The sequence below is a fragment of the Brachyistius frenatus genome, unplaced genomic scaffold (genome assembly GCF_029030835.1).
Source record: "Brachyistius frenatus isolate BFR_SWC_R1_liver_20210118 unplaced genomic scaffold, ASM2903083v1 Contig_311, whole genome shotgun sequence".
Taxonomy (NCBI): Eukaryota; Metazoa; Chordata; class Actinopteri; family Embiotocidae; genus Brachyistius; species Brachyistius frenatus.
This window is the reverse complement of record NW_027210910.1, coordinates 43,434-65,309: the sequence shown is the minus strand read 5'-3', so window position 1 is coordinate 65,309 and position 21,876 is coordinate 43,434. Positions and strand designations below refer to the sequence as shown.

General features: G+C 40.2%; 1 protein-coding gene and 1 long non-coding RNA gene across 4 annotated transcripts; one reads left to right on the top strand and one right to left on the bottom strand.

The window, feature by feature from the left end:
* Nucleotides 1-979: 979 nt before the first annotated feature.
* Nucleotides 980-21,629, bottom strand: emx3 (empty spiracles homeobox 3). 3 transcript variants are annotated; one of them, XM_069723000.1, is made up of 3 exons: nucleotides 20,845-21,629; nucleotides 13,506-13,690; nucleotides 980-1,664 (listed from the first exon to the last, which is right to left on the bottom strand). In XM_069723000.1, the coding sequence occupies exons 1-3, from the start codon at nucleotides 21,206-21,208 to the stop codon at nucleotides 1,590-1,592; spliced, it is 624 nt and encodes a 207-aa protein (XP_069579101.1). In that variant the 5' UTR covers nucleotides 21,209-21,629; the 3' UTR covers nucleotides 980-1,589. The 3 variants fall into 3 exon arrangements, with proteins under 3 accessions (XP_069579101.1, XP_069579100.1, XP_069579099.1); XM_069722999.1 differs by lacking the exon at nucleotides 980-1,664 and adding an exon at nucleotides 8,081-9,252 and having other exon boundaries at nucleotides 13,506-13,687; XM_069722998.1 differs by lacking the exon at nucleotides 980-1,664 and adding an exon at nucleotides 8,081-9,252 and having other exon boundaries at nucleotides 20,845-21,627.
* LOC138635499 (uncharacterized) lies at nucleotides 7,608-13,510 on the top strand. The gene is made up of 3 exons (XR_011312142.1): nucleotides 7,608-8,005; nucleotides 9,057-9,270; nucleotides 13,421-13,510. It is a non-coding gene; the product is annotated as an uncharacterized lncRNA (long non-coding RNA).
* Nucleotides 21,630-21,876: the final 247 nt, after the last annotated feature.

Genomic DNA, 21,876 nt, shown 5'->3' with positions numbered 1-21,876 from the left:
GTTTCGAACGTAAGGGGTCCCACAGGGCTCTATTCTTGGTCATCTTATATTCTCCTGGTATATAAACACTGGATCCGCCACTCCAGAGTGTTTGGACATTTTTATGCTGATGATACTCTGTTATATCACTCTTCCCTCTGTTCTATATATCTATACATAAAAATATTAATGTAACACTTACAAAAACAATCAGCAGTTATTTAATTTAGCAGATTTCCAGCCAACAAACCAAACTAAACCAAAACCGACTCAGAAAAGTTACAAAATGACTAAAAGGACAAAAAAAAAAGATTTGACACAACTACAAATAGACAAAAGATTCAAAACAAATACAAAAGACACAAAAATTTACAAAAAAGAGATCCAAAACAACCTCAAAGAAACAAAAACAGACTAAAACAATTCAAAACTACTATTAAAAGACAAAAACGACTACAAAAAGAGATTCAAAAAATATCTTAAAAGACTGCAAAGAGAAAAACTGAAGCGGAATTAAATATTTTTAATCACAACAATCACCGACAATTATTAATGGATGAATATAATCGGTCAGATTTCCCTTTCTGTCCATATTTAATCTGTATATTTGTATTCTTTTACACTGTTCAAAACAGAAATTTGACATTTCAATAGAAGGTTAAAACATTTATCTTAAATAATTTCTCCTGCCAGAAGTTTTCTTAAACATCAGTATGAAACCATGAAATTATTTATTTAGCCATCACCTCCCCGTACAGCAAACGGCTTCAGTCGACCTGGAAATTAAGCAATAATCTAAATAACAGAGTGCAACCTGGACTGCTGCATTAACGTCACACTTAATCACGGCGAAAATAACATTTTAGTTTAATTATCCCAATCATTGTTCTGCCCTCGTGTCTAATTCCTCTGCAGTCGTTACATTTAATTAGAGCCTTTCAGCGATTCATTAAAAACGCAGCGTTTCCAGGCCGAGCTGCGCTGCTGGAGGCGGCGCGTCACTTCCTCCCCGAGCCGCTCTCAGCCAGTCACGGCGGCCCGTCCAGGTGGCGGCGGAGGAAACGCTCAGGGGGGGGCGAGGTGAGGCGGCCTGCGGGCGCTGATTCAGGATCAGCTCTGATCGCCATCCTCTCAGGAGGCTGATCTGGGAGCAGCGTCTGCTCCGGCCCAACCAGCTCTTCCAGTCCAAAAAAATAAACCCGCTGCTCAACACCCCAAAACCCATCATTAGCCCGTCATGGCCGTCATAAATCAAGCCCAACGGCTGCGTTGTCAAGGCAACGGGAGCTACAAATCATGGGGATGTTTGCACTGACAGGCCTTTGGCTCATCAGGGGATTTTTTTGGAGAAAGTTGGATGGCTTTGGAGTCGGTGAGGCGTGTTCTCGCTCTGCAGGAGAAAAACTTCGTACATCTGGGATTCGGCGAGTTTTTTTTCTTCACGTGAAGTCTGCGGCACATTAGGGAGAAACATTAGTCCATCCATCATCCGGCTGCTCATAAACGCAGGAGTTTACGTGGCAGCTAGTGAGGTGGAGCTGTCAATAAATGCTGTACGATAATCGATGGACGTGAATCACTGACTTTTATTGGTGTTCGTGTTGGTGTTTTTACATTCTGGCAGCCGTTGATGGATTCTGCTGAGAAAAGTTCAAACAGGAAGTTGGTTCTTGTTCTTCCAGTAGCTGAATGAGAAATACATTACGTATTATATTAGGAGTTAACGACTGCAACCCTTTGGACTTCTGCATGGAAGCATAAAACCAACAAAAAACGGACTCCAAACAACTTCAAACACAAAAATGCCTAAAAAAGATCTAAAACAACAACAAACCCACAAAAACTGATGACAAAAAGATCTAAAACAACAAGAAAGAGACAAAAGACCAACTAAAAATAGATTAAAAAGACATTCAGAAGATCTAAATTAAATCCAAAAAGACTGAAACATGGAGATTTATTTGTCAGCTGTGTGTGACGTTGGCCTGTTTTTAGGTTCAGAGCTTTTTGCTGCCACGTTTCTGTTATTATTCTCTGAAGTTAAAAGTTTCTACATATTCATTTGTCATTTTTTCTCTCCCCAGTTTCACTTCTCTTCCAGTTCTGTTTCTTCTTCTCTCGTTTAATTCGTGACAATAACCTGCATCAACTTGGTGAAATCGAACATCCGAACCATCGAGAAGGTCTGTTCGACCGACACCGAGACGACGTCTCCTGGTTGGATCAAACTCTGGTCCTGTGGTCCGGACCGCGGTCCTTCACACCTGATAGTTGAGTCCGAAGGTTCCGGTTCTGAACCCCTCAGAGACCTGATTTCAGAACCATGGACTCGGACTGGATCTGCAGACGGACTGAGAGGTTCCCAGATGTTCTGAACAAAGTCTAAACCAACGCTAGGACGTTTACAGATGTTCGAACACTATTCAGCGGTTTATTTTTATGTCCTCACTTTACTTTTACTGCCTAGAAGGACTGAATTTGTTGGTTTGAAGCTTATTTGTTGTGGATTTAATCCTGAAGTAACTTCAACCATCTTCACTTCCACCTTCAACTTGAAGTTTGTCCTCTTATTAAGCTCGATAATCGGACCCGAGAGGCACCGGAACCGCCTGTAAGCAGGAGTGGGTTGAAGGTTGAATTCCCCTCCGTCAGCACGATTCTCTGAGTTCATGTGTGTACAACCACAACCGAGCATGTGATTACTGGACCTCATGTAAATCCAGCAGCCCGTAAACTTCCTGATGATGAAGTGTTTTGTGAAACTGGACAGAAGTCGGATGTTTGAGTTCCAGCAGCAGCACCGATAACGACCCGCTCTGATGTTCAATTGCTTTTCATTTGCAGCAATTAAGTTGATTTGGCAGCTGAGGGGGTTCTGTGATGAGAGGTCGGGTTAATTTGACTTGTTTGGATAAATACTTTGATTAACATCGCAGAGCTGCCGAGCCCCTCCGACTCGAGGTGGCAGATGATTGATGCTAATTGCAGAAAGTCGACTGATTGGAGGGCGAGAAGCTCGACAAGTGTTGAGCAATTGAGTTCTGCAAGAAAAAAACAAAGATGTACTCTGTCCAGCAGTAATATTACGCTAAAGCTTGTAATACATCCACCAGTCCACTAGAGGACACCGTGTCAGTGGCTATACCTCATTGTGAAATGTAGAGGTCATAAATAAACAAGCATCATCCATCAGTGATGTCATCGTTGGTTTGTGAACGTTATAAATCCTCCAGTTCAGATTCTGTCCGTCACCATCTTTGCTAGTTCGGAGCGGTTTGGAGCAGGAAGTGACCATATTTGGACGAGCTGGGGGAGGAGCCAGCGGTGGATCTGACCGATCTGATTGGAAACCTGACGATACTACGTCCCGCCCACCGATAGCTGTAACCTGACTGCACCACAGGCCTGTCAATCAAACAGACACGCCCCCAAAAACAGGTCTTCTTGAATCTTCTTTTCTAATGAATGAGGGATTATTTTCAGATGGACCTCCAGAAAACTAAGAAGAAGGAGTGACTTTAGCTAACAACACCGAGAGAACTGGTTAGATAATTGATTTTAATAACCATCGATAATCGTGGTGGTTCTTCCGGACTCGACTCGCTCCGAGCAGATAAAACCAGAGTGACGATGCGTTTCTGTCGGCCGTTGCACCTCCATGCGTCGCACCATCTGTTATTTCATTTCAGCCTCCCGATGTGAATATTGAAACATTTCCATGGCAACAACAGCAACATATACAGGCAGGTAGCAGCGAGTGGAGGCGGAGGATACGCAGTGATTACATCTCCATCATATTCATATATTGCTCTTTATTTGCTGGAGTTTTGCCCCGTTTGGTTCCTGATTTACATGTTCTCACCTGGAATTCATCATATTCACAATAACACTTGTTCTTTTGTCGTTTATTTGCTTGTTCTTCGTCTGTTTGTTGTTGTTGTTTAGACCCAGTTTGGATCAATGAAAGCACCACTGAGGTTTATTTTGTTTATTTTCACCTGATGTTTGTAAGATTATTGTTAATTATTTAGTTTTTTTTCTAAATATAAACAGAAAAATAGCATCAATAACAAAATAAACCCCTAAACATGCAGTTTTTCCCTTTAATTTCCGCTTATTTTTTGCTTTAAAGACAGAATTTCATTGTTGGGCTCCTGAATAATAAATAAAAACTCTATTTCTCTGTCCAAATTATTATTTCTTAGAACATATAATTCAGCATTGAACAGTTGGTCCAGCTGAGGTCATGTGATGCAGGAACTTCCTGAACTGGACTAAAGTGAAAGTTTATTGTTGGAAAAGTTTCAAATAAACAAACTTTTAGGTTGAGTTTGGATTCACAGACAGAATGAAGGTCGGACAGTTTTCTGGAATAATCGACTGGTTGTTTCCTGTTTTATAAAAGCAAACTGTTAAAGAGTCCCACTGATTGATCAACTCATCACATCACAATATTTCACCCCCTTGAGTTTCTACTTTTGTTTCTATTAGAATCACCTGGTTGTGTTTCTTTTGTTTTCTACTCATTTACTTTTAGTCTGTATTTTTATGTGTTTATTGTTAATTGAGCAGCTTTGACATATTTATACCGAATTTTTTTCAGTTGATTTGTTGGTCACGTGAACCTTGACCCTGATTTGCCTTAATTGCAGTAATTAATTGATCTTGTTAGATCCTATTTGATGACGTAATACAACTGTTATGTACCGTGGGGGTTCTGCAGGTTAAACCGGGCCTGCAGGTGGATTTTACTTTTTATATTCTGTCTAATTAAGGTGAAGTTTTCCAAATAGAAGCTGCAGCTGAAGATGTTTCTCAACATTAACTGTTTGAACGGACTTTAACCACGTGTTTTTTTTCCTGTCGGATATTTCAGAGGTTTTCATGAAACCTGAATCTGCAGCAGAAACGTGGCGAAATATTTCAAAGTCTTCTGACGGAAAACGTGAAAAATGAAACACGTCGCTGCAGCTTCACAGCTTTGAATCCTGTTGTATTATTTCTACGTGCAGATCTACGGACCGCAGAGAGGACGGGACTCCCGGAGGTCCAGAAGCCGGCAGAGGCCGCAGGCAGACCGGGACGCTGCGGGGAGAGAGCCGCTACCGCAGCCGAGGATCAGCTTCACCCGGCGGGGAGTCCCAGGTCTGACACCCGCTGATCCCCCTTCAATGTATGTATCTGGTTACAGTTATTCATTTCTATGTGTCACTGTGAAAAACAGCCCAAAAAAACAGAAATGTAAGAAACATTCTGAAAATTCTTGTTTCTGATCTGAAACGTTTTATTGGATTTTGATTAGCTGCATAGAATTTTTAAATATAAAATATTTATAACCTGTTATTTATTTATTTATAATAAATTATTGTTCAGTTCAGTCAGTGTTTTTAAAAGTCAGTATTGAATTATTTAGCATAATTATATGTCGGCCTTTCGGCTACAGTTTAGACAGAGAGGAACCATTTATTTTGAAATTAATAAAATAAACAAAAAAAATAGTTGTAACAATAATTATATTACTAATAGAAATAAAAAACAATTTAAATTATAGTTTTATTTAAAAATGTAATAATAATATTAGATCTGATAAGTTACCAATAATAGCACAAGCAGATGAAAATTAATTAAATCCGTGTTTCCACACTCAAATAAAAATACATTAAAATGACTATTTTGTTTGTTTTTATTACAGGTCCCTTTTTAAGTAACATATATAATTATATAATTCCATTTATATTCTAAATTAAATTTGTTTTGATTTATTCTCTAAATAACCCATCTGTTTTTAATTCATATTTCAAAGGAGGTTATACAAAGTCACATTTCTGTAAATATAATTTTTTTCGGTTCAGTTTAGATTTATCCACACAAAAAAAAGTATAACAACACCGTCAATTCTCCAAGAAAATCTCCACAAAATAAACTTTTAACAGAAAAAAAACCTCAAAAACTTCATCAGATTTTCATCACACAGAAAAACCTTTTTAATTTGTTTTTTTTTTTTTTATTTTCTCCAAATCTGAACACAGGAAGTACAAAGCGTCTGTCATTTTTTTTTTCTTCCTTTCTGAGAGGAAACGTACAGTTAGTGCATTTGATCCTAAAACAATGAAAAAATAGATCTAAGAAGAAGAAGAAGAAGAAGAAGAAGTGCTACATAGCAGATGATGAGGTAAATCTGTCAAAGAAGAAGAAACAAACTGATGCAGTGAGAGAAACAAACAAACAAACAAACAAACAAACAAACAAACAAACGGGACAGTCCACACGTCATTATTATTATTATTATTATCATTATATACACATCAGATGCATAGAATACTTTTTTCAAATCCATTTTGTACATAAATACCTACATTTCCCACTAAAAGACAAAAAAAAAAAACGACCAGCAGAAAGAACGAACGACCGCAGGAATCCTGCACCAGTTTCACAGTTTTTAACGAGTTCATCCACTTCCTCTTTGTCTCCATCCAGTTCCTGTTTGTTGCATCGTCAAAAAACCTCTTTAAAGAAACACCACACTTCCTGTTTATCATCACCAACACACTGTGGCTCAGCGTGTCTCCCGCCGCCAGAAACATTCACTGGAGCTCAGAACGTGGATTCATCCGCCGCTGAAAATAGTCCCTTCAAAAATGCAGTTTACTCCTGTTTTAGTTTTTAAATACTTCATTTTTTTAACTTAATTGTTATGTAGAGCTGTTCTGTGACTAAGAGTTTAGAGATTACAGGACATTTTATTTCATAATTTAGACTTTATTTTGTAAATTTTATTTCCCAACATAAAGATTAAAGGCCAGTTTTAAAGTATATTTCATAAATGCTCATTATGTGCAACTGTAAACAGAAAAAACGACTTAACAGATTAATCCGCTGATGAAAATAGTCCCTGACAAACACGACATTTCCTCCTGTTTGTCTGATAAAAGTTAGTTTTTAAGTGTTTAAGTAGGAAATAAATTGGGATGTAAAAAGATTGTTTTTTAAAATCCAGGTAAACGTTATAAATCAGAGCACGTTCAGTAGTGAGGAGTTTAATCAGAGGCTGCAGGTCGTCGATGTGCTCGTGAGATTTGTTGACGATAAAAAAAATAAGACTGAATATTTTCAGATTTAGAAACTCGTTTGTTTTTGCGATCGAACGACTGTGAAACGAGACTTTAGGTTCGTCCAGCGGGACACGAAGAGTTTGGTCAGAAACATGAACATCCGGCGACCTTCAGAGAAACTTCAGAACAAACACTCGAAGCACTCTGCTGCAACCGGCCCTTTAAATGGGACTATTCTTCTTTTACTGTCATTTTAATGATGTTTTCCTGATTAGTTCTTACTTCTCACATCTGGATAAAAAAACATGATAGAACCTTTTCAATTCGTTTGTTTTTTGGCGACACGACATGAAAATGGAGAGCTGTGACACCGAAAATGAGCGAGAAAAGTTGACTTCTTATCCCGATGTTTTAGAAGGAGAATTCTGGAAAACCTTTATTTTGAAAGGTCGCCTGGTGTTTGTTGTTCTGAAGTTCGTCCTGTTGGTCGGTTTCACTCATCTGCGACCTCACAGACCGACTTTGTAACGTTCCTTTAACGTGTTCGGTTAAAGCTGCAGAAGTTCCTCCTGTTACAAACACAGTTGGACCTCTGCAGGTTGCATGAACAAAGACTCCGCCCCCTCCCCGCTTCCTCTTTTTGACTCCTCCCTGCTTGGACGAACCTCGCTCTTCTGTTTTTTCCCGCCTCGTCGCTCCGACTTCCTGCGAGCCGGCCGCCGTCTGTTGCAGACAGACGCTCAGAAACCTGCAGCGTCTCGCGTCCTTCGTCTCTCTTTCAGGATGCTGGTTTGTGTTTTGGCACCGAAATCCACCATCGAGTGTTCAGTCAGCAGCTGTGGTCCCGATCGGACTCCGGGAGTCCTCGTCAGTCCAACTCCAACAGGAAGTTCTTTTATTTAAAAAAGCAATCCTCCATCAGTGTCATCGTTTGTCAGAGGACAGCTGTCATCCGTCCATCCATCATCAGAGAGGTGAGTTGTCACTCGAAGGTGTGTGTGTGTGTGTGTGTGTGTGTGTGTGTGTGTGTGTGTGTGTGTGTGTGTGTGTGTGTGTGTGTGTGTGTGTGTGTGTGTGTGTGTGTGTGTGTGTGTGTGTGTGTGTGTGCAAAGCTGTGATGAACCGAATGTTTGTTAACAGGAACTCTGCGGGTTTTAAAAAGTCTTTAAAAGTGTTGATGACTGTTTCCTCAAGTTTAAAGTGTAAAAGGTATTTTTTAAGATCTATTTTCTGCATCAAATTTGATCATAAATTAATGATATTATTAAGAATTCTTGGAGCAACAGAAGTGTGAAATAATTCTAGGCCTGATTTTTTTTCCCCTTAAAACAGGAAGTTTATTTTATTTTGTAGAACCTTATATTCCTGTTATTAAAGATTTGATGTACAGTATTTATCAATTTAGTGGGACATTTTAACAGATTGTTCCATTTCATTATAATACAAAGCAAAACAAATTTGAGTTATAATCCAGAGTGGAAATAATCTGCCTTGGCTGTCCATGACTGCATCAACTCTTATTGTGAAATTTAGGTCTCGGCTCCAGTATGTCTAGGACTATATACATTTTCATTTAGAATTATCTACTTTTATTTTGAAATTCAAGCCTGGGCTAAATCAATTTTAATTTGAAATTTAGGCTTTTCCTCCGATATGTCTGTGACTGCATCAACTTTTATTTTATAATATTGACTTTTATTTTGAAATCTAGGCCTTGGCTGAAGTCTGTTATGTTATCTTGTGTACATGATCAAATATTACCAAGTTTTTAAACGTATTTCTTGCCAAATAGTCTGATGCTTCAACTGTCCCGACTTGTGTGTGTGTGTGTGTGTGTGTGTGTGTGTGTGATGCGTGTGTGTGTGTATGTGTGTGTGTGTGTGTGTGTGTGTACTGATGCGTGTGTGTGTGTGTGTGTGTGTGTGTGTGTGTGTGTGTGTGTGTGTGTGTGTGTGTGTGTGTGTGTGTGTGTGTGTGTGTGTGTGTGTGTGTGTGTGTGTGTGTGTGTGTGTGTGTGTGTGGCAGCTGTGTGTGACAGTGCGTTTGCTGCAGTCTAGTCCTCACTGATGACGTCCACGTCCTCCCCGCCGACCTGCTGCGTCGCGGCCCTCCAGCGGCTCACGTGTTGGCTTCCCTTCCTCTTCTGCTGCGCCTCCGGAGACTCCTCCTCCAGCTTCTGGCGCTTGTGCTTCGTCCGGCGGTTCTGGAACCAGACCTTCACCTGCAGGCGGGGACACGGGTACGTCTTAACACGGGGAAACACGGACATGTTACCCTCCTACAGTGATACACCCTCCTACAGGGAGGCACAGCGGCGGTAGCATCATGATATGGGGAGCTGCTCAGCAGGGAGTCTCTGACGGTCCCTCAGTGGCTTAACTAAAGACTTAAAACCTCAGTCTGGATATAAAAGAGTTCGTAGCTTCAGGTCTGTAAAATGGTTCTGATCCAGAAGTGCCTTCAGCTGCAATACCAGCGAGTGCCACTAGAGGTCGGCTCCAAAAAACAGAATCTGAACTGGAGGCTTCATAACGTTCACAAACCAACGATGACATCACTGATGGTCGCCGCTTGCTTTAGACATTTTCCTCCAATCAGACGGAGCCTGAGAAGATCTGCAGGAAGATAAACCGTCCAAATCCAGGCGGGTGAAACATACCTGAGCACTACTGTTTGGAAATCTTGGAGCAGCTACCGCCTGTTCTGCTGTCAGCGATCATAATAAATGTGTGCGAGCCTGACGGTGATTTAATAGCCTTTTGCTGGTAAAACACGACTGAGACACGCAGAAGTGTTAAAACTCGTCGTGCTGGCTCGCAGCTCAGGTTACGCAACCCGTGAATCAACTGGATGTGGATGACAGGACGCAGATGGACGCGACTGATACTCCGTCACTCCCAGAGGCCTCGGGTGGCACTTCTGGGACAGGAAGTTGTGTCATTAAGATACCGACGACTTTTAATTTACGCTAAAGGAAGTTGTGGTGCCAGAGGCTCAGAAGTTACAAGTTTCTCTGACGGCTTTTTCTCAACGAGACCAAATGTAAAACAAACTTCTTTTAAAACACTTCAGTATTATGTAAGTGTACAAGTGTACGTGTACATTCAAGTTTTATATATATATCTATATACAGATATATATATAAAACTTGAATTTTTAGCTTTAAATTAGAATTTTGAGCTTTTAAATTTGAACTTTGACTACTTTTTCCCACCTGTGACTTATGGACGTTGACATCACGCAAATTCAGAAATATTAGTGCCTTACAAGCTCGGTCGGGGCCCCCGGCAGCTTATTAAACCTGACCTGGATCAAATCGTCCTGCAGGAACGCGGATCGTTGATCATTATCGTCTCTGAAGGGCACTGATTGCACAAAGCTGTGATTTATGTGGGATTAATGAGTGCTGCTGTCTCTCAGCTGACTGATGATTGCTCGCCCTCTCTTCCTCTCGTGTTGTGAAATTGGCTCATAAATAATGATTCACGTCGTTCGGCTGGCGTCAGGACTCGTATCACCGCGGCGACCTGATGACAAACAGCCTGAGAAAAAAGGCAGAGGGAGCTGACTAAACATCGACTCATCACCCCCCCGTCCGTCCTCCGGTCTGGACCTCCACCAGCAGCCTGACGTCACTGAGAACAGTGTCAACGGTGGCCGAGTGGCGGGTTCAAATCCCACACGGTCCCGCAATCAAATCACTTTTATTAACCTGATCGACACGAAACCGGGATCAGAACAGTACTTTGTTCACTTTGTGACTATTTAATTTTAAATGCTATAGTATGACTTTTTATCATATTTTAGATGACATTAAAGACAATTTAGTTCTATTTCTGACGACATGCTATAAATATGACTTCCATTCAAGTTATTTCAGGCAACACAATGGTGCAGTTGTCAGCGTTGTCGTCTCAGTCTAAAGGTTTGTGGTTCTATCCCTGCCTGGGACTTTCTATACGGATGTGAAAAAGTTTTTGTCCCCTTCCTGATTTCTTATTTTTTTGCATGCCTGTCTCACTTAAATGTTTCAGATCATCAAACAAATTTAAATATTAGTCAACGATAACACAAGTCAACACAAAATGCAGTTTTTAAATGAAGGTTTTTATTATTAAGGGAGAAAAACAATCCAAACCCACATGGCCCTGTGTGAAAAAGTGTTTGCCCCCTCCTGTTAAAACATAACTTAACTGTGGTTTATCACACCTGAGTTCAATTTCTCAAGCCACACCCAGGCCTGATTACTGCCACACCTGTTCTCAATCAAGAAATCACTTCAATAGGACCTGCCTGACAAAGTGAAGTAGACCAGAAGATCCTCAGAAGATAGACATCATGCCGAGATCCAAAGAAATTCAGGAACAAATGAGAAAGAAAGTAATTGAGATCTATCAGTCTGGAAAAGGTTCTAAAGCCATTTCTAAAGCTTTGGGACTCCAGAGAACCACAGTGAGAACCATTATCCACAAATGGAGAAAACATGGAACAGTGGTGAACCTTCCCAGGAGCGGCCGGCCGACCAAAATTACCCCAAGAGAGCAGCGACGACTCATCCGAGAGGTCACAAAAGACCCCACGACAACATCCAAAGAACTGCAGGCCTCACTTGCCTCAGTTCAGGTCAGTGTTCATGACTCCACCAGAAGAAAGAGACTCGGCAGAAATGGCTGCATGGCAGAGCTCCAAGACCAAAACCACCGCTGAGCAAAAAGGACATTAAGACTCGTCTCATTTTTACCAGAAAACATCTCGATGATCCCCGAGACTTTTGGGAAAATACTCTGTCTACTGACGATACCAAAGTTGAACTTTTTGGAAGGTGTGTGTCCCGTTACATCTGGTGTAAAAGTAACACCACATTTCAGAAGAAGAACCTCATACCAACAGTAAAACATGGTGGTGGTAGTGTGATGGTCTGGGGCTGTTTTACTGCTTCAGGACCTGGAAGACTTGCTGTGATAAATGGAACCATGAATTCTACCGTCTACCAAAACATCCTGAAGGAGAACGTCCGGCCGTCTGTTCGTGACCTCAAGCTGAAGCCAACTTGGGTTCTGCAGCAGGACAATGATCCAAAACACACCAGCAAGTCCACCTCTGAAAGAAACCTCTGAAGAAACACAAAATGAAGACTTTGGAGTGGCCTCGTCAAAGTCCTGACCTGAATCCTGTTGAGATGCTGTGGCATGACCTTCAAAAGGAGGTTGGTGCTGGAAAACCCTCCAATGTGTCTGAATTACAACAACTCTGTAAAGATGAGTCGGCCAACATTCATCCACAGCTGGAAAAGACTCATCGCAAGTTATCACAAACGCTTGATTGCAGTTGTTGCTGCTGAGGGTGGTCCAACCAGTTATTAGGTTTAGGGGGAAACACTTTTTCACACAGGACCATGTGGGTTTGGATTGTTTTTCTCCCTTAATAATAAAAACCTTCATTTAAAAACTGCATTTTGTGTTTACTTGTGTTATCTTTGACTAATACTGAAATTTGTTTGATGATCTGAAACATTTAAGTGACAAACATGCAAAAAAAACAAGAAATCAGGAAGGAGGCAAACACTTTTTCACACCACTGTATGTGGAATTTGCATGTTCCTGCATAAGTAATAATCTAAAAGTAAAATATGTCGTCCAAAATTTGGATGACTAACTTATGCATGTTATCATGCATATAGTCCATGATGTAAAACAAACATCATGTAGTCGTAAATGTGACAAAGTCACACTCCAAGCAAGAACATGCAATCCTCCACAGACAGAGTTCCAAGCCCCTGATCGAACCCAGTACTTCCTGACTGTGAGATGACAACGCTAGCAACTGCAAAGTTGTGCTGCCTTTATTGCATGTTCGTCTGACTTATATTACTTATATGACTTTTAAACATTTTCTCAAAGAAAGCACGGTGGTTCAGGGGTTAGTGGTGTTGCCTCCCAGTCAGAAGGTTCCAGGTTTGATTCTTGCCGTTGACGTGGCTTTTCATCCAGGATGTTAATGTCATCCTTTCCCCGGCGAGTCTCGAACCTGGAACCTTCTGACGGGAAGGCAGCAACACCAACCACCGCACCGTAGATCCCTCTTCAACAGCATGTTTAAAAGTCATACAAGTCAGACAAGCAGGTAATAAACTCAGCAAAATGGAGCAGTTCCAAGCCAGCGTTGTCCTGACAATCAGGAGGTTCTGGGTTCGACAGGAACTTTGTGTGGAGGATTGCATGTTCTTGCTGGTGGTGTGACTTTGACTGTCGTATGACTTTTTTATGACATGATTTATATTTTCTGCTCAGTTTTCATTCATTCATTCTTTAATCCATCTCAGAAAGATGTTTTATATTTTTTTTCTTGTAATTTTAATCCTCTCCTGTAATTTTTTTCATCCTTCACAGGAAACATAAAAAGCTGTTGTTCGACCTCGTCTTCCCATCATGCATCATTCCCTCCTCCTCCTCCTCCGTTTCCCATGATGCCTACCTGCGTCTCTGTCAGACACAGCCCGCTGGCCAGCTGCTTCCTCTCAGCTCCGACCACGTAGTGGTTCTTCTCGAAGGCCCGTTCGAGGCGCAGCAGCTGAGAGGGCGAGAACGCCGTCCGGATCCGTTTGGGTTTCCTGGAGAACGGACCGTGAAGCAGCAGGTTCTCCGGACTGCTGTCGTCTCCTCAACACAAACAAACAAACAAACAATGGTCAACAAACATCTTCTGCAGGTTCACTGGAGCTGAGGAAAGTAAAACTAGTGTTGGTCTCTGCAGTTTAAACTCTTTTCTTCACAGATGAAAGTCAAGAAACTGCAGAAGTGAAAACATGAACGCAGGAAGAAAATAAAAACCTGATAAAAAAGAAAAGGAGCACGAAGACAAACAAATACAAACAAATCATCCCCCAAAAGACGCAAACACACACACACACTCTCTCTCTCCATGCTATTTTTAAAAAGAAGCATTATCCCATCGTGCCCTGACTCGTGTCTGCAGGCATCAAATCAGGGTTTGTAGCCAGATAGGCGAAACGCAGGGCAAACTAGACTTCTGTTCCTAAAGATGGCTGCTGTGACCAATCAGAGCGATTCCTGGACGAAACCATAAGATGCTGCTGCAGAGGAAACTTCAGACACGACACTGGGACGCAACAGTGTGTGTGTGTGTGTGTGTGTGTGTGTGTGTGTGTGTGTGTGTGTGTGTGTGTGTGTGTGTGTGTGTGTGTGTGTGTGTGTGTGTGTGTGTGTGTGTGTGTGTGTGTGCTCTGTTTAATCTGAACAAACACTTCATCCATTTGACATTTGCATCTCAAACTGCAGACATTTTTTATCCAGAAATTATAAATCAGGATCCAACAACAGGCTGACAGCTCATCAATAATCAATAAACCTCAAATAATCTGAAAGTTCTGATGTCATCAGTCAAACTGCAGCTGATCAGAGTCATTGATCAGGTACAAAGACTGAAGTAGTTGGTAGAAACATTGATCAGCTGGTAGAAACATTGATCAGCTGGTAGAAACATTGATCAGCTGGTGGAAACATTGATCAGCTGGTGGAAACATTGATCAGCTGGTGGAAACATTGATCAGCTGGTGGAAACATTGATCAGCTGGTGGAAACATTGATCAGCTGGTAGAAACATTGATCAGCTGGTAGAAACATTGATCAGCTGGTAGAAACATTGATCAGCTGGTAGAAACATTGATCAGCTGGTAGAAACATTGATCAGCTGGTGGAAACATTGATCAGCTGGTGGAAACATTGATCAGCTGGTGGAAACATTGATCAGCTGGTGGAAACATTGATCAGCTGGTGGAAACATTGATCAGCTGGTAGAAACATTGATCAGCTGGTAGAAACATTGATCAGCTGGTAGAAACATGTCTGTAGCTTCAGTCTTCGAGCAGCTGCAGGTCTGAAACTGAACAATAACCTGCTTGAATAAAAATGGAGCTTAATGTTTCCACAAGATGAAACCAGGGACGACTGTAATAAAAGAAACATTGATCAGCTGTTGGGATCTGCAGAAACAGATGAAACTCTTTCTGGAGCTGCTGACTTCCAGTTCAAAAGCTGAAAATAGATTTTATGAAATGGTTTTTATGTCAAAGTGCTGAGACGCTTATAGGAAGCAGAACAGGAAACAGAAGTCAAAGAAATCAAAACAACAAACTGATTTACAGGAAAAATCTGAACGTCAGGTAATCGACTTTTTAAAGTAAAAACGTGAAATATTTTCAGTTTTAAGATTCTTTAAAGTGACGATTTGAAACTTTTCTTCAACACAAACAAACATTTCTCGGTTTCAAACTCGGACGAAGTGAAACGTCCGAGAAATATTTTACGACTTGTTTCAATGATACTTTGAGAAACCGGTCTGCGTGACGAAGACGTTCTTCTACTTTAATTATCCGGAACAAAAGAGAAAACAACGAAGTTTAACAGTCAAAATATTTAAAACTACGTGAACTTTCGTTTAATTTCTAGTTAAACGACTAAAACTGCGACTCGGACGTTAAAAAAGTAAAAAACAAACACGACGTCGTGTTTAACGTCGGTTCTGAGCTGCAGCTGTTTTTGGTCGAGTTGATTTTCCTGAAGAGATGAACGTCGACGTTTCTTCGCAGCTCATTTGTTTATCAGACGCGAGCGGTTTCATAAATCAGAGACGCGTCGCTAAAACTCAACGTCATTTCTTTGTGTCCTCGACTTTTCGGACCATTTATTAAAATCGCACGTAAATTTTCTTTATGATAATTTTACATAAAAACAAATTGGACCTGGATTTCTCTGAGACGCCGCCGTCGACACGCGCTACGCAAAGAAGCGGGTGGGCGGCGGCTTGGAGGCGGCGAGGAGGACAATGGCGGCGGGTAGAAAGCCGACACGTTCTCACGCCTTTTACCAGCGTTAGCGACATTCATATGCAAACTGAGCGTGTGCAGCCGTGACGTACGGCTCGTTTCGGCTTGCAAATATTTCTGTTGAGCGTCAAATCGGCTGAAAATGATGCTTTAATGTAACAACGGTGAACCGAGAGGCGTTCGAGGGTTCAGTTTGATTCCAGGAAAATTCAGCAGCGGAAACGCTCGAGGCGTCGAACGCACCGAGAAAACTAAAAGTTCAGTTCAACAAATCAAATCCTCAAAGAAACAAACGTGAATAAAAACATCTGTTTGCAGGATTTTACTGTTGTTTTCAATAATTCTCGACCTTTTAATTTGAAAATCTTTCTGCAGCAATAAAGTTTCAGAACTTGTTTTCACAAATTCTAACTTTCAGTTTATTCAGCTGCTTTGCTGTGAAATTAAATAATAAACGAGAGGATCAATAAGTCTGAAAGCTCCAATAATCAGAACACGACTTCTTCACAACCTCCTGAACAATCTAATAAACAGAAACTCCGATTAAATCGGATCAGATCAAAGATCAAAGGACCAAAAGTGATCAGAACCATCAGAGGATCAATAATTGAGCTGAGAGGAAGAAGAGCAGCTTCATCACAGATCAAGATGAAGAAGGAGGAGGAGGAGACGAGGAGGAGACAAAGAGGACGAATATTTAATCTTTCTATTAAATTTCAGATAAATCCAGAAGATTTCATCAAACTTCTCCTGAAGTCTCTTATTTTGAAAAGCTGAACCCTTTTAACACACCTGGAAACAGGTCATAACAACAAGCTGTGTGTTCACAACCTCATGGCTTCAGATCGCCCCAAACAATCCTCACAACAACAACAACAACAACAACAGAGGGTTTGTTTGTTTGTTTGTTTTTTTCTCGTGCTGTGATGACAGGAAGAGGAGGAGGAGGAGGAGGAGGAAGGATATAATGACTTCCTTCTAATTTATCATCTTTTTTCTCAATAAACTACTGCAAAGAGAAACAAAACAACAACAGAGAGAAACAAAACAACAACAGAGAGAAGCTTTTTTTTCTCATCTATTCTCAGGTAAAAGTTAGAAAACTGATGAATGAAAAACAAATAATAAATGTGATGAAGTGTTTTGATGTGGAGACTTCAGTACGCTCTTATTGTGAAGGAGCAGCAGAGACAGGAGGCGGGGGTGAGAGGAGGAGGGGAGAGGAGAGGGAGGAGGGGGGGATTAATCACCTGCGACAGGTAACTACAGTTTGACTCGGACGAACCGCAAACCTCAGTGTTTCTATCATCCTGTCACAACCTCACAATCACAACACACAACACACAACAACCACAACACACAACAACACACACAACAAACAACACACAACAACACAACACACACAACAAACAACACACAACACACACAACACACACAACAACACACAACAACACACAACACACACACACAACAAACAACACACAACAACCACAACAACACACAACAACACACAACACACAACAACCACAACACACAACAACACACAACAACCACAACACACAACACCACAACACACAACACACAACAACACACAACAACACACAACAACCACAACAACTACCACAACACACAACAACACACAACAACACACAACAACACACACTGGATTCATCCGCTGCAGAAAATAGACCCCAGCAGAACAAGAAGATTCATGATCAATCAGTTCATCTATAAAACATCCAAAATATTCAGTTTACAGATATTTGATCTGATGAAATTATTTTTTTCTTGAAAAATAACTGAAGCCATGAATCAATTACTCATTCAGCCTATAAAATAAAATAAAATTGTATTTTGTTCGGCCAAAAGTCATAAAGAAATGACAAAATATTCATATTTAGGAAAATCTCTTGAAACACTGAAATATGTAAATGTTAAAATTAATTTTAGATGACAAATGACCAAAGTTATTGATTGATTGATTGATTGATTGATTGATTGATTGATTGATTGATTGATTGATTGATTGTCTAGTCTGTGAAGAAACTTGAAAAATAGTTTGGGTTATGTTAATTTTATATCAGTGACGGCCTTTAAAAAGTCTCCAAATATTGACTTTATTTCAGTTAATTTGTAAAAAGAAAAAAGAAAAAAAAAAAGCATTAATTTTCTCAGACGCTGAAATCTCAAAGATTTGGCTGCTTCTGTTCTTCTGTTTGAAAAACGTGACAAAAGTGTTTCATTGTTTTGTCTGTAAAACAAAATGTCTTCCGTCATCTTTGTTTTTCCAAAAAAGTCAGTTTACAAAAAAACATCAAAAACAAGCAGAACATTTTCTTCTTTGAGGCTGAAATCTGCAAAAGAATTTCCTTTTTTCCACCATTATTTTCGTCTGAATCAATTATCAATATTTTCCTGTCATCAATCATTTCGGCTCCTAAATACACAATTTATTGAAATGTTGAAGATTTATTTTTTAAAACAATGAATTTAGCTACAAAATGAATTGTTTTCATGCTGAAATTAGAATTTAAATTAATATAATTATAATTTTATCCGAGCGGTGAGTCGTGATGATGATAACTGGACAAAACAGCACACGTCATGATTACATGTAAATATAATCAATAATATTTAAATATAATCACGACATTCTGGTTCAAAGCCTCCTGCAGACGAAATATTTTGCATTTGAATTGTTTCTTTATGTGAAGCTTAAATAAATAAACAAAAACACAAACAGATGAAGATGAAGATGAAGATGAAGATGCAGCCTCGTTTGGAGAATTTAAATCTATAAACATCTTCATCTCTGCAGACTCTTCTTCATCATCATCATCATCAGGAAGCTCGTTTAGATTTTATAAAACATCTGAAGAAATAAAAACAATGATTTAAACTTTTCGTTTCTTCAAACATTGTTCAAACTTTCAGAACTTTGTTTGAAACTGTCAGAACTTGATTGACAGCCGTGAAAACATGTGAACGATGAAGAGCTGCAGAGCTTCATCATCATCGAAAAGATCCAAACACTCTCAAACTTTCTTCTGGATTAAAAATCACTTTCTCGTCTCTCACTCTTTCGTGTTGTTTTACTTTTTCTATTCATGTACAAAATTAATTTATTCATTATTATATTTTACTGATTTTCCAAAACAGTTCAGTGTTTCTTTGTGTATTTTATTTTGTTATATTGCTCTACAATATATGAATATGACAAAATTGTTTGGCATTTATTATTAATTTCTTCAATATACTACAATAAATTACTAGGAGCCCATTTTGTTTTAACTATATTAAAATTGTTATATTTTCTTAATATTGACATTTCATTGTTTATCATTTTCTCTGAAGTGGTTTGATTGTTTTGGTGTTTTTTTTTCATGAATAAACTCGCTGAATGTTTTTGTACATATTTTTAGAATTTATTTCAATTATTTTATGTAACCTACATAATTCCCTAAATATCTCGATTTAATTTTTTATCAACTTTTTTATTTATTGTTGATTTTTGGAAAATAGTATTTTTTTATTGTAAGGAATAATTATATTCAATCATATTACGGGCCAGTGTTGTTATTCATTATTGTTATTTTATGTTTCTGGGGACTCTATCGTGTTACGGTTATCTTCGTTATGTCACTATTTTCTGTTTTATTATTAAATATAAAAATACAATTCTAATGATTTACATTTTGTGACTTCAACATTTAGATTAAATATAACGTCAATATAAACGGTTGTTTATTTACCGTCTCACGGATGATTTTCTTTATTTCTGTAAACCGGAAGTTTTTCACTTTTAGGCCGCAGCAGCTTTTTCTGAACTTTCTGATCACATGTCTGCAGATCACCAATCAAACACCTGCTTACAGTCATCAATAAAACCTTCAATCAGACTCAGACTGAAAAACTCCGCAGCTTCACACGTGTCGTTTTCTCTCAATATTTATCTTTAGACACAAAACTGAAAAATGTCATCTTTTTTTCCTTCGTTTCAGAAACGTTGAAGCTCCGTTAGTTTTAATAATGAAATAAAAACTGAAAACAGCCAACATCATCCAGTTAATTAATAAGGAATCCGGATTTTAAAACACGTGACGATTTAAATTCACATCGATTAACTTGTTTCAGAGATGATCTCAGAAAAATCTCTTTTATCTCCTGAAACTTTATTTCAACCAAAAACTTCCTGTTAAATGTTTGATTGTTTGCAGCTCCGCAATTTAAATGTCATTTTAATTCACAACAGGAAATCAAAGAAACACTGAGGAGGAATATTAGAAGAATATCAGAGGGCGGTGAGAAAATATGAAGTTTTTAACAAATCTATGCAGGAAAAACAACAATAAAAGTCTCAAAATTAAATTTTGGTTTAAAAAAAAAAAGAAGCGATTGATCAAAGAAATAAAACAATAATCAGGTCTAGTATAAATATTGATTATATCTAAACAATCTGAGCTTCTTCATACAGAAAACTTCAAATATTAGATTTATTTTTAAACACGTGGAGCTGCAAAGAGAAATTTCTAATGATAAACAGAAAAGTAATGATCTGACAATAATTCAGTCTCAGGCTTTGGCCTGAGACTGAATTATTTTTTTTTTATTTTTAAAATTTAAAATTTAATTTAATTTAATTTAATTTAATTTAAAATTTAAAATTATTTTTCTGCAACTAAATATGAAAAGTTACCTCACAATAATAATAATAATAATAATAATAGAGGAAAAATACAAAATATAACCTTTAATCTTAAATAATAAGAATCATTAAACTGAAGCTGAACTAATTTTTTTAATCAAATGTATTCTTTCTGCTTTGATATTATTGCAACACACTCAGTAAAACATGTACACACACACACACACACACACACACACACACACACACTGATCAAAGAAATTTGAGAAAGGCTCGAAGTGTCTCAAATCCATCATGCCCCGGTGCCCCCCCTCCTGACTCACCTTGGAAGCGGGCTCCCAGGTACCGGCTCCGCAGCACCCACGGGTAGAAGCTGAGCGCGTCTCGGTGCTGCGGGCCGAAGAAGCTCTGCGGCGGGATCTGCAGCGGGTGCAGCGGCAGCCCGCCGGCTCCCTGCGCGTGAGTCCCGGGCTCGTGCAGCACCATGTCCGGCCCGGCCGAGAACAAAGTCCTCCCGCTGCCACCCTGGAAGCAGGAGCCGAAGACCCCGGCGGCGGCGGCCGGGTGCAGGGAGTCCGGGAAGCGGAGCGCCGTGGGCCGGATGGGCTCGTCCCCGGAGCCGCTCGCCTCCTTCCCGACCAGAGACTCGATGGTGAAGCATTTCTTGTTGCTGCTGTGCTGGAACATCGTAGACACCTGGAGCTGAGCGGAGGAGGAGGAGGAGGAGGAGGAGGAAGGTCTGAAGAAAGCGGCGTCCAGTTAGTCCAGGTCCAGGACTTCCCCCATAACTCTCCCCGGAGTCCGCTGGTGCGTAAAAGCGCGCAGATCCTGATTTCTTGCACCTGGAGGCGGCTGAAGTTCCTCTCACCTGTCCGGGGAGGTGTCTCTGCCGCTCCGCTGCGGGGGTGAAGAAGCCTCCGGGCGCCGAGCAGCGCGGGTCCGCGGGAGCTGCAGCCGGGTTTGGGGCAGAGAGCGGCGGGCTGCGGGGCTCTGGTCGGTCGGTGTGTCCTCGCGCCTCCTGCCGCCGCGTGCCGGAGTTTGAGCCGCGCCGCGAGTGTCTGTCCGTCAACAGGCTCCCACACCTGCCCTGCCCACCCAGAGGTGCGCCGAGCATGCGCACTGACGGGCTCCGCGACAGCCATTTTGTGGGTGGTGAGGAGGAGGAGGAGGAGGAGAGTGAAAGGTGATGATGATAATGACTGACAGTGATGAAGAGGAGGAAGATGATTAAGAGGATGATGATGATGAGACTGACAAAGTCTGAACACTGAATCAATAAACAATAATCATCAATAATCATTTGTAATATTTTCGAATATTCACTGACTGACTGATTATGTATCAATATGTCTGTT

Bases quoted from the DNA above. Each gene is read 5' to 3' on its own strand.
- emx3 (XM_069722998.1), bottom strand. From the start codon at position 21,208: ATGTTCCAGCACAGCAGCAACAAGAAATGCTTCACCATCGAGTCTCTG. The intron at 13,691-20,844 runs GTGAGTCAGGAG...GTTTGTGTTGAG, and splicing joins CCTGGGAGCCCGCTTCCAAG to GAGACGACAGCAGTCCGGAG. The intron at 9,253-13,505 runs GTAGGCATCATG...CCCCGCCTGCAG, and splicing joins TGTGTCTGACAGAGACGCAG to GTGAAGGTCTGGTTCCAGAA.